This window comes from Cryptomeria japonica, chromosome 5 (genome assembly GCF_030272615.1).
Source record: "Cryptomeria japonica chromosome 5, Sugi_1.0, whole genome shotgun sequence".
In the NCBI taxonomy this organism is placed as follows: domain Eukaryota; kingdom Viridiplantae; phylum Streptophyta; class Pinopsida; order Cupressales; family Cupressaceae; genus Cryptomeria; species Cryptomeria japonica.
Window position 1 is genome coordinate 696,419,422 of NC_081409.1, and position 14,789 is coordinate 696,434,210.

Below are 14,789 nucleotides of genomic sequence, written 5' to 3' on the forward strand. Positions count from 1 at the left end.
ATCTTATGTGTATGCCCCTCTCCCTCTCCTCCCTAACTTGTTACCTATGCCTCCACTCTCTCCCTCTACCCTTTCTAGGCCTCTCCCTCCCTCTTTCCCTGTCTACCTCTCCCTTCCTTCCTTCTTGCTCCCTCTATCTCACCCTTTCTATCTCTCTTACATCTCCATCTCCCTCTTTCCTCTTTAGGTCTAAAATATCATGGTTTAGGGTTTAAATCCTAGGGTTTATGGTGTGGGGTTTATTGTTTAGGGATTAGGGCCTAAGTTTTAAGGTTTATGTCCTAGGGTTTAGTGTTTAAGTATTAGGGGTTAGGGTTTAGAGCCTAGGATTTATGGTTGAATGTATAGTATTTAGGGCTTAGGGATTACGATTGATGACATAAGGTTGAGGGCATTTCCCCCCCCCCCTCCCTCAAATGCTCTTTATCGATCCTTCATCCTTGCCTCCCTCTCTCTCTCTCTCTCTCTCTCTCTCTCTCTCTCTCTCTCTCTCTCTCTCTCTCTCTCTCTCTCTCTCTCTCTCTCTCTCTCTCTCTCTCTCTCTCTCTCTCTCTCTCTCTCTCTCTCTCTCTCTACGATTCTAGGTTTTCTTCTATGGATGGTATTTGTACTTAGGGTTTAGAGCCTAGGTGCTAGGTTTAGGGTTTAGAGCCTAGGTTTTACGATTCAGTGTATGGTGTTGAGGATTAAGGGTTCATATTGCCCAAAATCATTCATAACTTCCTTGTGTACATTAATTCAAGTGATGTATGTAGATAAAATATAGATGGAGTGTGGAAGGGACTTGAAGAGATCAACCATCACATATAGTTTGACAAAGTGGGTCTAAGATTATTCTAAGAATGAACCAAACCTAATGAAATCCCCAACTTATTATGTAATAAATTTTAAAATTCCTATATTCCATAAAACCAAGAAAATATGTAAACCTTAATCCTCCTATATTCAAAGGAGATATGATATATCATTCATCTATTTCTTCATCTATACATAAAAATGATAAATAGTTACCTTATTCTAAAATGATTGAGAAAAACTTTTGACTATTACTTTGAATACATTTTAAAAAATATTGTAATATACATTATAAAAACATAATTCATATGAACCAGCATACCAACATTTAAATTACAAGTGAAATAACTTACACACCTTCTCAATTCTCTCACACATATTTAATCTCAATAATCTGATTTGGGAAAAGAAATGACATTCAAATATTTTAGCTTTACCTTATTTTCCATCACCAACAAACTATAATATCTCTATTTTTTAGATATTAAAAAAATTTAAAAAAACAATCTCTAACTATGTTCTCCTCCATACCCTAAGTAGGAATATAAACTATTACCAAAGGAGAGAGTGTACAATGTGTATAAATTCTGCGGAGTAGGAGAAAGTGGGAAGTTGCATAAAGGTCACTACTGACTATTGCTAGAGGAATGATAAAATATTATTCTTATTCTAATTCCTAATGGCGTGGAGCAAGAGAATAGAAATATGCATGTGAAGCACTTTATTGTGAGTCAGTGCAATACACAATAATGTTTGGGATAGAGAGATCGAATAGGAACACCTGACATATTTGTTTTGCGCCACCTCAAAAGTGAATTAAGTGTGTCACTTGTCTGCAAGACTTTGAAGTACGATAATTTGCATGGTCGACACGATTAAACTGGATTTAATGTCTAAAAGCCGAGATAAATAAAACCAGTTCGTGAGTACATTTGATACTCAATCTACTGTGCATAGAATTGAAAACAAGAGTTTCTGTTTCTTTTTCTTTTATAAGTATGAAGTTCAGTCCTTACTGATTTAGATCAACCCGTGTAGTTTAGAATAGTGCTGAGGATTAGAAATGAGGGAGAAATCTTCGATGGATGAGTATTTTGTTTATTGGAATGATGTAGATGAGGAGGACATGCCTGTAGAACGGGAGCAGTTTCCTGTTTCTCCAGAAGATGAAGACGACATGCCTTTCTCTTGTAAAAGAAATTCAGCTAGAAGAAATCCCAAAGAGCGTATTCAAAGCCTACAATCCTCTCTCAAATTTGCCTTTGATGATTATTGCAAGCAGTTTCAAGATATTGAAACCGAATTGGTTAGAGCTAAGCAAGAAAATAATCAATTGTCTGAAAGAAACAACACATTAGAGGAGGAGCTTGAGAAGGCTAAGGTGCAACTAGAATCTAGTAAAAGAAATCTTGAACAAACAAGAAACAAGATGCAAGAGTTATGTACAGCATTCACTGCAGTCAAAGAGGAATGTGATCAAATATGCCAACAACAAGATTATACAGGAGCCCCTCCACAACCTTCTAAAAAGAGGAAATTTGTGCTTAAGATTTATGAGGTTAATGATTGCGTGAATTGCCCCATTTGCTTGGAATCCTGGACTCAATCTGGAGAGCACAATGTCTGGTAAGCTATATATGGATCTGAAAAAGAATCCCAATGTTCTTTTATTTAGGAAGAATTCTAATGTTCATTATGTGGAACTTCAGTTCCCTTTCCTGTGGCCATTTTTTTGGCAGATCTTGCATTACACAATGGATTAAGAAAGGTGGAACTCGTGGTTCCTCTAAGGTGAGTTCAAATTATCAGATATTATTTTTAGTATTGTTCTGTGAGTTGCCTTAGTTGATGGGATTATAATGTTTTTTCAATGAAATTGAACTTTTGTATGTCTTGTTACAGTGTCCACTATGTTCGACTAAAGCCACGTTAAAAGAAATAAGAAATCATTATATATCACAATCGATTCCTGGAGAGGAGGAGAATTAAAAGGTAGATCACTCATCCTCATAATGTATCAGTTATCATTCAAAGTGGTATGAATACAGAAAGTTTAAAAATTGTAAAATGCAGGTTTTGAAAGAAATGAACGTTCACAGATCATCAAATTTTAGGCATGTTTAGTACCACTTTTCTTGGAAAATTCCCAGATTAGAATAATAATGTATCTAAATGGTAAAAACAATTACCATATGATATTGAAATGTTAGCTCTCTGACATCGTTCTTGGTTTCTTAACAGCTTGGAAGAAGATCATGAAAGGAGGCTCATGCTATATCTGACTACATTTTGTTTAAATTGTTAAACTGTGAATGGTTCCGTGAGACTTAAATCATATGTGGGTAATCGGGGACTTTTGGAGGATAGAATTTGAATTATTAACTAAAGTGGTTTTGATTTATACAGTACCTAGGCATGCCACATTTAATCTGTTTTAAAATCCGACTTAAATATTCTGAAATGGTGCATATGGCTGTTTGAGTTTCTAAATTTTGAGGTTGCCAATGCAAACTTTATTTCTTGTTTTTGTATGTTGCTTGCTCTTTCTTTTCTTCCTCCTTGATTTTTAGCTCCCATGTTTTACTCATTACAAAACAAATGATTCATTTAATATTTACTGCTACAGATGTCGATGTCCCAAAAGATTTGACTAATAACGGAAGTACAGCTACAGGTCTCTTTTTTATTAGCTCTGTTTTTTAATCAGCAAACGTTCTTATAAGATTTTGAATGTACAAGGCCAAAGAGGAATCATTTTTATAAGATCTTGGGCTACAGGTCTCTTAAAGTTCTTATCATTTAAGATAATTAGAATTTGCATTATATAACAATATAAAAAGTAAGATCCTAAATTGTTACCCTCAATATCTAACCAATTCATTACCCTTACAGATTTTTAAATTATCCCAAATGAATTCATTACACTTACGGATTTTTAAATTATCTCAAATGTCAAACCATAATTCCTATCACCATTTAACATCTTGCATAAGCTTTATCCATGACATATATTTCTCTCTTAGATCCATTTAATGAGATTTTACATGACATATATTTCTCTCTTAGAGAGTTCATTTATTATTACTATTTTTTTTATATGGTAAAAACTTCATCCATCTCATTGTAAAAAGAGATCCTTATTCTTCATCCTCAATATATATTTTTAGGATACCCACATTTTAAGAGACAATATTCCATAGCATCCAAAATATGTAATATTTCCATTAGCGATGGAATACTTATTCCACCAATTGAAATGTCTCACCATTTTTTACATCCCATATGATATGATTGAGATCCATTAGGTGAAAATATAGTTTGTAGTAGTCTTCCTAAGTAATATGGCTTTTAAAAACCTCTAGTCTATGATACTATTTTAGACATAGAGATTTATTAATCTTAACCAAAGTATCATTTTTAATGCATACAAACCTTGCCATGGAAACAAGGGAAACCTTTTACTTTCTCCCATCCTATTTGATATGAATATTTTAATAATCTTGGTTTTAGAATTAACTAGATTAACTGCAATATCAAGTAGGATAACTAAATTTTATATCAAGTGGGATAACTAAATTTTACATGTAAAAAGTAATTATCAATCTTTTTATATGAAAAATTTATTACTAAATTATCTCACTAGTTTTTCTTTTCCTTTCTCTCATCCTATTTGATAAGAAGAATATTTTAATAATCTTGGTTATAGAATTAACTACAATATTACACATAAAAAGTAATCATCAATCTTTCTATATGACAAATTTATTACTAAATTATCTCACTAATTTTTCACAAGAAGACTAACCTATCCTAGAAATTTTTATCGGTACCAAGATATTTATTCCCTAGAGAGCCATTCTTGAATTGAAGAGTTTTATCAAGGAAGAAGAATATCCCCGATTATAATTAATTAATAAAAAATTGACCTAATGTTGAAAAGTGTAACTATGACTTTTTATTTATTTTACCATGCCTCTCCAAACATGCCGTCTTTTTCTAAAGAGAAATGAGGATTTCCTCTTTTTTCTTTTACTTATGCTTAATTATAGGTGTTTCCCCTTTGTCAATGTGTCTCAACACTCTAGTTATATGGAAGGAAGGTGCTTGATGTTAATTGCATATGGTTTCTAATCATATCAAGTTTCATCACGTCTTAGTAGATTGAACATTGTCATGTATAAATCTCTCTAAAGATGATTTATCAAAAGGCTCTGTAACGAATTTTAAAGTTTAATTTCCACTATCAAACATAATATTTCATACCATTTTTGCAAATAATGAATATTTTTGAAATATTGTGAAAAATCAAGGATTGAATCCTACTTACACCATATTATAATATCTCATCATATCTCATAATCCCAGCTTTCTTAAAAATAACATACACATAGAAGGAAAATATGCTAAGACATATCAATTTCAAGGAGCACAATTTGTTAATCCTAACTAAACTCTAATGCTAATTGTAGACCTAATTGATTCTTAACCCTAATTGAACAATAACTCTTATTCTACATGTATTTACAATTGAAATTATTTCAATGACTTGTGTGGTCTTTGAAATTAATTTCCAAAGACAAATTAATATCTCATCATATCTCATAATCCCAGCTTTCTTAAAAATAACATACACATAGAAGGAAAATATGCTAAGACATGTCAATTTCAAGGAGCACAATTTGTTAATCCTAACTAAACTCTAATGCTAATTGTAGACCTAATTGATTCTTAACCCTAATTGAACAATAACTCTTATTCTACATGTATTTACAATTGAAATTATTTCAATGACTTGTGTGGTCTTTGAAATTAATTTCCAAAGACAAATGAAAAACTAATATGTATATATTTTATATCTTATAATGGGAAATAGTCCAAAATATTTGTGGAACCTTTGATGAGGATCGTTTTGAAGATATTTAGTGACTGAGATATGTGCTAATAGATCAATTATTATTTTTAAATCTAAATTTAAACAATAAATTTCAAATTGTAATGTATGATACCTAGCAACTGATACGTTAGAAAACTAAAGACACATCTTTATTATGTAATTAATTGAGAAGCATGGTGAAATAATTCAAAAGAAATCATGATGGTTGTTAAGTTATTGTCGAACTTCACAATTCATAAAACTATTTGCCCACTCAATTGTTAGGCTATTCAAATTACATGATTTATATAAATTTTACATCTTATTACTTTATTCATCAAATTAAAATTTGTTTTGCCTTTAATTTTATAATTGTATCCAATTCATTTTATCTTAAAAACAAAATTAATTGAAATTGAAAGTAAATAATAAATAGTTATATTATTAAAAAGCTAAAAAATCATAATATTTTTCAACATATATTGAAATTATAATTTAAATATATTTTTTTAATTTTAAATTACCGAAATAAAAAAATCTATACTTTAACAATTACTTACAATTTGTGTCCCATAAATTCCTGCCTCTCCAATGTCTGCTCTAGCTACCGCTTTGGTTCCCACCTTTGCTGTGCATGCTACATGCATGACTTCTTCTACGCGCCTGGGTGCGGCCTTTGCGGGCATTGGTGGGGGTTCTACTCGCCCTTCTTCCTCGGATGCAGCCACTGTGTCTGATTTGACGGTGCCTACTACGACCGTTGAGCATGTTGCAGTTGTCTTTAGGGGTGCTACGATGGATGGTTTGAGGGGTTCTTTGGGGGCTCATGGTGGAGGGGGAGATACAACAGTTTGTTTCTCCAGCTCTACCATTGTTGCTTGTGGTCATAGTTTACAAAGATGGCCTGGGGAGAGAGGGTTTGTCCCGGTTTCTTGCGCCATTTCAATTAAGTTGTCTGAGGAGATAGAGAATGAGATAGATCTTAATGATTCTATCCTCTTTTCTCACAGAGTGATTTGTAGGTTCAAGGGTTTTGGGCCTAGTCTTCCTAACCTGCATACCTGGATTTCTCAACATTGGGGGTCGTTCATTTGTGATAAGGTACATATTTACCTTATGGCTAAAGGGTTTTTTATAACTAAGTTTGAGAAGGTTGATGATAGAAGATTGATTTTATGCGATAATTTTTTTAGCTGAGAAGATAAATTTGTGTCGATGATCAAATTGTGGCATCCTGATTTCAACCTTACTTCAGAAACGTTTAATAAGATCCCAATCTGGGTGCTTCCTCTTCACCTATGGGTGGATTCTCTATTTGAGGAGGTGGGTGATGCGCTTGAGGATTATTTGATGGTTGATAATGATTCTTCTGATATCTTTCATTCCACTTTTCCCTGTATCTTGGTTGATATAGATGTTTTTAAAGGTCTATCTGCTGAGATTTCACTTATCACTTCTAAGGGTTGTTGGGTTCAACCTTTAGACTATGAACGGATCCCCTTAAGGTGTACGAGATGCTTCAAAATAGGTCAAGTGACTGCTCATTGTGGAACAAAGAAGAAATCTTTAGCAGCTTCATGGTGGAAAGGTGTGTTAATTCAACACTATATAGTCAAGAAAAAAACTGAGCAACATGTGGTTTCTTAGGAGTTTGCGCTGGATTCTCAGCATGAGACTTATATGGTGGATTTTCCGCATTATTGCTTCTCCTCGAGGTTCTATGCAGACTGTTGTTGGGGTTGTTGGTGCTATTGTGTGTTGCAAGCCTCAGAAGGAGACTTAGGTTGAGTCCCCTGTTAATAGAGGAAATGGGCTTCAGGCGTCCATTCCCTGTGTATTGGGTGATAATGGCTTGTCTGTTGGGAGAGATTTCGATAATGTGTTGGTGGGTGTTGTTGGTTTTCTCTCTCATGTCAAGGGCGGTTTTGCAGATTGGCAAAGTAAGGTTGCACAAGAGGAGGGTTGGATCATTGTTCAGGGAAAGAAATCTAAGCGTTCTTCGCCCTCTTTTGATATGACTCTTCGTTCACACAAGGGCAAAGTTAAAGGTAAATACTCATGGGCTGGTTGTTGGCTATTCTTGTTACAGCTCTTGTTCTAGGTTCTGGGTCTGGGAGCCTCTTGTCTTTTGGTTGTCTAGTAACTCAATGTTTCAATTTTATATCAACATCTCTTCCAAGTTTTTGCTTTGTTGATTCTAAATCTTTTAGAATCTCCTTTGTAAAGGGTTTTGAGGCCCCTTCAAAAACTGGTTTTTACCTTAGTCCAAAACAATTATACTTACAAAATATTGCTATCATGTGAGTTCTCATATAAACAATATTTGAAAATGATGAAGATCACAATTAGCCTATATAATAGACTATCCATAGGAAAAAACAAAGCACACTTAAACAAATGAGTCTGACATATATTTAATCTTCTTGACACAAAAAAAAAGTAAAAAATGAAATTATAAAAATACATTGGAGCAGCTATGATCTTGGTAAAGACACCTATGATTCATATCCATGAGGCAAAGTTTATACAAAAATCTATATACTGATCTCGCAAAATTTTATATCCTCAATTCGACACTTTCTCCTTACAAACCTCACATTTTTTAATGCTTGAAAGTACTTTCATTTTCTCAACTTAATAATAAATAACTAAACATTAAAAGTTATATATTTTTAGTTTTTTTTTACATTTTGAGCCCAATCGGATTTATTAAAAACTGAGCATGCAATATTAAACTACAAAAGCTTGGAAAGCTTCTCTTGGCTGAAAGATGACCTTCAATGATATTGGAGTACCCCCAACTTTTTCACTAGAGTAATGAAAGCTATGTAGAAAATGTATTACTAGAAATAAAACGAGGTAGTGAAAAAATCAACATTTGGGAAATAGCTTTTATATAAGATTTATAAAATCATATTGTTATTTGATTTGGAACAAAAGTTTAAATTTATGTTGATATTTTGTTAGGTGAGAGTCAAAGAGTAAAGGATATCGTATCTATTTTTTGTTTTCGAAAAGAATTTAACTAAAGATGATATTCCAATTCCAATTTTCATAGGGGAACATGAGTCTATCCTAATATCATGGGTTCATCCTAATATCTTTAATGTTAGTGTCGGGTTGAAGGACATATAAACTGCATATAATTTATTTATTGGTAAAGATAAAATTTAGATTCTTTGAACTATTTGATATGGGAACAAAGAGCTTATACTGACATCTTTTCAACTAAATTTCAAAAATTGAAGATCAAAGACTAGCACATATTTAATCTACCTATAATTATTTGTTTTCAAAATGAACATAATAAAAAATAATATATAATTTTATCATTAAAACTATCTTACCCTTATAAAGGTATATAAGGAAACACATTAAAAACAATCTTATGTTATAAAAGTCTGATATAATTGTGTACTATATTATAAGATAATTAAAAGCCAGAGCACCGATTTCTTGTGACTGATCTAATAAAATAATGATCTTAACTTTTCACATTCAAGAAATTCTTTAGAAAACTTCTAACGGTATAAATTAACCAAACGCGCAAATGATTAAAAGCAAAATATATATATATATGTCTACAACATGCCAACTATTCCCAACGTTACTCTTAACTTATCATTAGATTAAATATGTATGGTATTTTACCAAACATTGAACAAAAATACCAATCTAAAAGCAGCAATTTATGAGGACTTGATTTTGGGTTGTTCAAGCTTGAATTGTATCTTCATCATGAATATGATAGCTTGAAAACTTTACAACAACAATTACTGAAAGACAAAGAGAACCTCTCTGCTTGGCATTCTTGCCAACTGTTTGACATAATGCCTTCTATTTTCGAACACTATGATTTCAATCATTTAATCTCTACTTGAATCTTTAATTTGTTTACCAAATATGGCAGCAAAAATTTCAAAAAAAACATTTCATTTTCTATAGCTGAAAATTAATGCAAATCACATACCGAAAAAACATTTCATTATCGTTTACACCATAGTCAAGGTTAGGGTTAGGATAATGGCTAGGGTTAGGGTTTAAGTTGTAGGTAGTTCTAGTTTAAGGATTGTGATTAGGGTGATTTAGGGGTTAGGTTCAATTACCCAGTTAGGGTTAAATTAGAAAAAGGGTTAAGGTTAGTGTTCAGTATGGTTATGGTTTGATAATCGATAAGCTCTAAAGAATAAATGAAATTTAGGATATAAGTTTAAATTACGGTTTGGTTGGGATTTATTATGGTTGGGGTTTAATTAGTGTAGGGTTTAATTAGGTTTAGTGGTAGGTTAGGGATACAGACATGGTTATGGCTAGGGATAGGGTTTATTTAGGGTTAGGGTTAGGATTAGGATTTAGTGATGGTTATGGTTAGGTTTAAATAGGGTTATAGATAAAAGTTTTGATTTATAGTTAGGGTTAAAATAAATCATTAGATTAATATATTAATTATTTTTAATATTAATGATGATACATTTAGTAATATATAATGATGTATAATATTAAATATTAATTATACATTATAAGAATATGTTAAATAAGTATTATCATTATTATATAATATTAAATATATCATTATATGAAAATATTAATAATTAATACTAATTGTATTATATTTAATAGTAATATAAAATAGCTTGTTTTTAAGGTTAGGATTATATAAAAAAAAAAGTTTGATTTGAAGGTTAGAGTTAAAGTTTAGGGTTTAGGGTTTGGTTGTGTTAGCATAAAGGTCCAATCAAGGTAAGGATTCAATTAGGTATAGATTAGAGATATTGTCAAGGTTGGTGTTTGATTACAGTAAGGTTTTAATTATAGTTGGGTTTAGTATTCTAGTTCAATTAGAGTTAGAATTAGGGTTACAATTCAATCACAATAAGGTAAGGGTTAACTTAAGATTGAAGGTCAATTAGGGTTAGGGTTTGGGCTAGAATTTAACTAGGATTAGGGTTTAATTAAGGTTAGGGCCTTTATTAGGCTTAGCATTCAATTAGGTTTAGAGATAGAATTATAATTAGGGTTAAGATGAGCATTTGGGTTAGAATTAGTATTAGGTGGGTTAGAATTAGTATTAGGTTTAGGGTTGGATTCAATTTATTTTAGGGTTAGGGTTTGATTTGATTTAGTGTTAGAGTTATGGTCAAATGTAGTTTAGGATTTGGCTTCAATTTGGTCTAGGGTTAGGGTTTAATTTGATTTATTGTTATGATTAGGGACAAATTTAGATTATAGGTAGGGTTAGGCTTGAATTTCATTTAAGGTCAAGGTTCAATTTGGTTTAGTGTTGGGTTTAAGGCTCGATTTGGTTCATGATTTGAATTCACATTGGTTGATGGTTAGGGTTCACTTTGGTTTAGTGTTAGGGTTTGTTAGTGTACTTCATATTCCACCTAGACGTCCACATAGGCTTTTAAGCCTAGCTAGGTAACTTGAGACATCTCCTTATGAGGTGTCCAGGTTGTTGAGAGGTTGTGAGTGGTGTCAAATACCATTTGACACATCTCCCTTATTTCTTGGGCAATTTTGCCACCACTCCAATTCTTCCCTCCTTTTGTGGTTGGTCTTTGACCTATATGTACACATCTTCTTTCCATTATTCAATGGTCGATTTTGTGCAATCTTGTGCTTATTTTTAATCTCTTAGATTCTAGAAATAATCACATGGTATCAAAACAGTTAGAGATATTTTAAGTCAAGAGTCGAAGCAAAGGAACACGAGGGCATTAGATGAAGGGATAGCTAGAGGTGAGGGTTTCATCCACGCTTGGCCAGAGCAAGAGATTTGAGGGAAGGCAGACGACCACAACATAGCCAATGCTAGTCGATGCAATCGAACAACAACTCCCCACGGCCCTTCTAGCTAGGCATGACGAGGAAGGTGGACGTAGAGGCCACCGATGCACGCCACACAACGCCCATCCAACCCAAAGAGCACCCACAGAGGTAGCCTAAGACGACACCTGAGAACGCCCTTTCATTGGGGCATTCAAAATTTGAACCGTGTGGTCGTCTCATTGGGAGGTGTAAAATGAGATGGGCGTCAATTTTTATTGAGCCAGACATGGCACTATTCATGTGCCATTTGGCTTGGATTTGATGAAATAGGGGGTGATGTCATGGAAAAGGGGGAACTTTTGAACTTTAGCTTTCCTCTAATTTCTCTCCTATTCTAACTTCTTAAATATTTGATTTTTTGAACTTTGTAAATACAAATTTTATTGGTGTTAAAATTGCAAAATTGTATGCAACATATGCACTAAAATAAAGTGTCAAACAAAGGGGAAATTAAAAATATTATTAAGGGGAAGTCATAGAGAGAATTGTGGTCATATCTACTCCAGAAACTGTACATCAAAACTATTTGTGGCCTATTTTCTCTATCTGCCAATTATGCCTTTAGAGCAAGTGCAATGCACCATATCTACTCTATTTGCCAATTATGCCTCTAGAGAAAATGCAATGCATGGAGCCAAATGCAAGTTAAAGATGAAGAATTAGGAGGATCACAAGAAGAGGAAAATCTTCTTATCTCTTTTTTGGAGGACAATCATGATGCAACTTCGGAGCCTAGTATCAAGTCTCGGCTCAGCTCAGTTGGTTCTACGTAGCAGAAAAATTGAACTCTACCTGATCTCTTTGTTGTAAAAACACTCATATAGTGTCACATATTGAAAGTGAAATGTAAATACTTATTTATAAAGTGTAGTGGAGAGATTGCAACATTGCAACTTTAATTGAATGGTTCCTACCTCATTCGAATGTCCTCACATGAATATCCTTTCTTCAATTATTTTGTACAATTTTAGATCTATATCTTGGTCTTTAACACTACTTACTTCAATTAGTTTGCCAGAAATCTCTCAACAATCAAGGGAAAGGCAAAGTTTGCAACTTTGACATGCATCAGGAGTTCTACATATCTGCATCAGAATCGACATTGGCATTATCATCTTCTAGAGGGGCTCTCTAGTTCTCTCTCTCTTTCTGTTTTCTCTCTTTTGAAGGATAGATTTTTTTCCCACTGGGTTTTCCATCTTACTCCATTTATGAGAGTTTGCTTTGTACATGAGTACCTTATCAAGCTTCATGGCTAGGACTCATTTTCATTTGCATCGTACATGGGTACCTCACCAGGCTAGTAGTCGAGACCCTTTTTTCATTATACTCACCTAAGTTATGCTTAAAGTGGGGTGTTAGTGTACTTCATATTCCACCTAGACGTCCACATAGGCTTTTAAGCCTAGCTAGGTAACTTGAAACATCTCCTTATGAGGTGTCCAATTTGTTGAGAGGTTGAGTGGTGTCAAATACCATTTGACACATTTCCCTTATTTCTTGGGCAATCTTCTTTCCATTATTCAATGGTCGATTTTACGCAATCTTGTGCTTATATTCAATCTCTTAGATTTTGGAAATAATCACAAGGTTCAATATTATTTAATGTTAGAGTTTATTTTTTTCAATGTTAGCTTTAGAGTTTAATTGAAATTCAATTAGTTAGAATCTAATTTAGTTTAGTGTTAATATTGGATATGGTTTTAGGTTAGGATTTCTTTTGGTTTAGAGTTAGGGTTAGAGTTCAATGCTAGTTTAATTATTGACCTCCTATTGTTGGAGTTGAGGGGTTTACTTTGGTTTATTGCTACGGTTAGAGTTTAATTTGATTTATTGTTCGATTAGGTTTAGAATTTGGGTTTAATTTGGTTTAATGTTAGGTTTATGGTAGATTTGGCTTAGGGTTAAGGTAAGGGTTTAATTCCATTTAATATTTGGGGTTTAATTTGATTGAGTTGGTTAGGATTAGAATTCAATTTGATTTAGGGTTAGGGTTGAATTTAGTTTAGTGTTAAAGTAAAGAATTGATTTGGTTAGTGTTACATAGTTCAATTTCATTCAAGGTCAAGGTTACAATGAACTTTGGATTGGGTTTATGATTTGATTTCATTCACTGTTAGGATTATAATTGAATTTTGTTTAGAGATAGTGTTCCATTTGGTTAAGTGTTAAAAATTATGATCCAATTTGGTTCAAGATTTGGCTTCAATTTTGGTTTAGGGTTAACATTTAGGGTTTAAAAATGATTTACTATTAAAGGGTTTATTTTAGTTTGTTATTAGGGTTAGAATTTACTTTGATTTATTGTTTAATTAGGTTTAGGGTTAAAGTTCAATTTGGTTTACTATTAGGTTTATGGTAGATTTTGGTTTAGTATTAAGGTAAGGTTTTAATTTTTATTTAATATATAATCAATATTAGGGTTAGGGTTTAATTCATTGACATTTAAGGTTATCATTCTATTTGGTTTAGGGTAAGGGTTAAATATAGTTTAGTGTCAATGTTAGGGTTCGATTTGATTAGTGTTATGGGTCCATTCTGTTCAATGTTAAGGTTACAATTAAATTAGGATAATGGTCATGATTCAATTTAAGTCACTATTAGGGTTACAATTCAATTTATTTTTTGGATACTGTTGAATTTGGTTAATTGGTAAGAGTAATGAATCAATTTGGTTCGAGATTTGGGTTCAATTTGGTTTAATGTTAGGGTTCAATTTGGTTTAGGTTTAGGGTAATGGTTCAATTTTGGTTAGATTTGAGTTCAATTTGGTTTAGTGTTAGGGTTCATTTTGGTTTAGGTTTAGGGTAATGATTCAATTTTGGTTAAGATTAGGGTTAAGGTTCGATTCAGTTTAATATTAATTACTTTTAGATTTATGGTTTGATTCGATTTAGTATTAGAATTAGTGTATAATCTTGTTGAAGGTTTCAATTTGGTTTAGTGTTAGGGTTCAATTTGGTTTAGGTTTAGGGTAATGGTTCAATTTTGGTTAAGATTAGGGTTAAGGATCAATTTAGTTTAATATTAATTACTTTTAGATTTATGGTTTGATTCGGTTTAGTATTAGAATTAGTGTATAATCTTGTTGAAGGTTAGAGTTTAATTTCATTTAGTGTTAAGGTTCAATTTGGTTTAGTGCTATGGTTAGGATTTGATTTGGATTTAGTTTGGTTTAGATTTAGGAGTCAATTTGGTTTATGACTCAATTGAGTTTATAGTAAACATTTAAAATTTGGTTTAATGTTCAATTTGGTTTAGAGTTCAAGTTATGGTTTAATTTGGTATA

General features: G+C 32.5%; 1 protein-coding gene across 1 annotated transcript; it reads left to right on the forward strand.

Annotated features, from left to right (window-relative positions):
- The first annotated feature begins 1,716 nt into the window (after window positions 1-1,716).
- On the forward strand, window positions 1,717-3,285 carry LOC131042539 (uncharacterized). The gene is made up of 4 exons (XM_057975854.2): window positions 1,717-2,421; window positions 2,505-2,586; window positions 2,698-2,787; window positions 3,037-3,285. The coding sequence occupies exons 1-3, from the start codon at window positions 1,859-1,861 to the stop codon at window positions 2,782-2,784; spliced, it is 732 nt and encodes a 243-aa protein (XP_057831837.2). The 5' UTR covers window positions 1,717-1,858; the 3' UTR covers window positions 2,785-2,787; window positions 3,037-3,285.
- Window positions 3,286-14,789: the final 11,504 nt, after the last annotated feature.

Excerpts from the sequence above, each read along its gene's own strand:
- LOC131042539 (XM_057975854.2), top strand. The coding sequence starts at position 1,859 with ATGAGGGAGAAATCTTCGATGGATGAGTATTTTGTTTATTGGAATGAT. Across the intron at positions 2,422-2,504 it reads TCTGGAGAGCACAATGTCTG|TTCCCTTTCCTGTGGCCATT; the intron begins GTAAGCTATATA and ends GTGGAACTTCAG. Across the intron at positions 2,587-2,697 it reads GAACTCGTGGTTCCTCTAAG|TGTCCACTATGTTCGACTAA; the intron begins GTGAGTTCAAAT and ends GTCTTGTTACAG.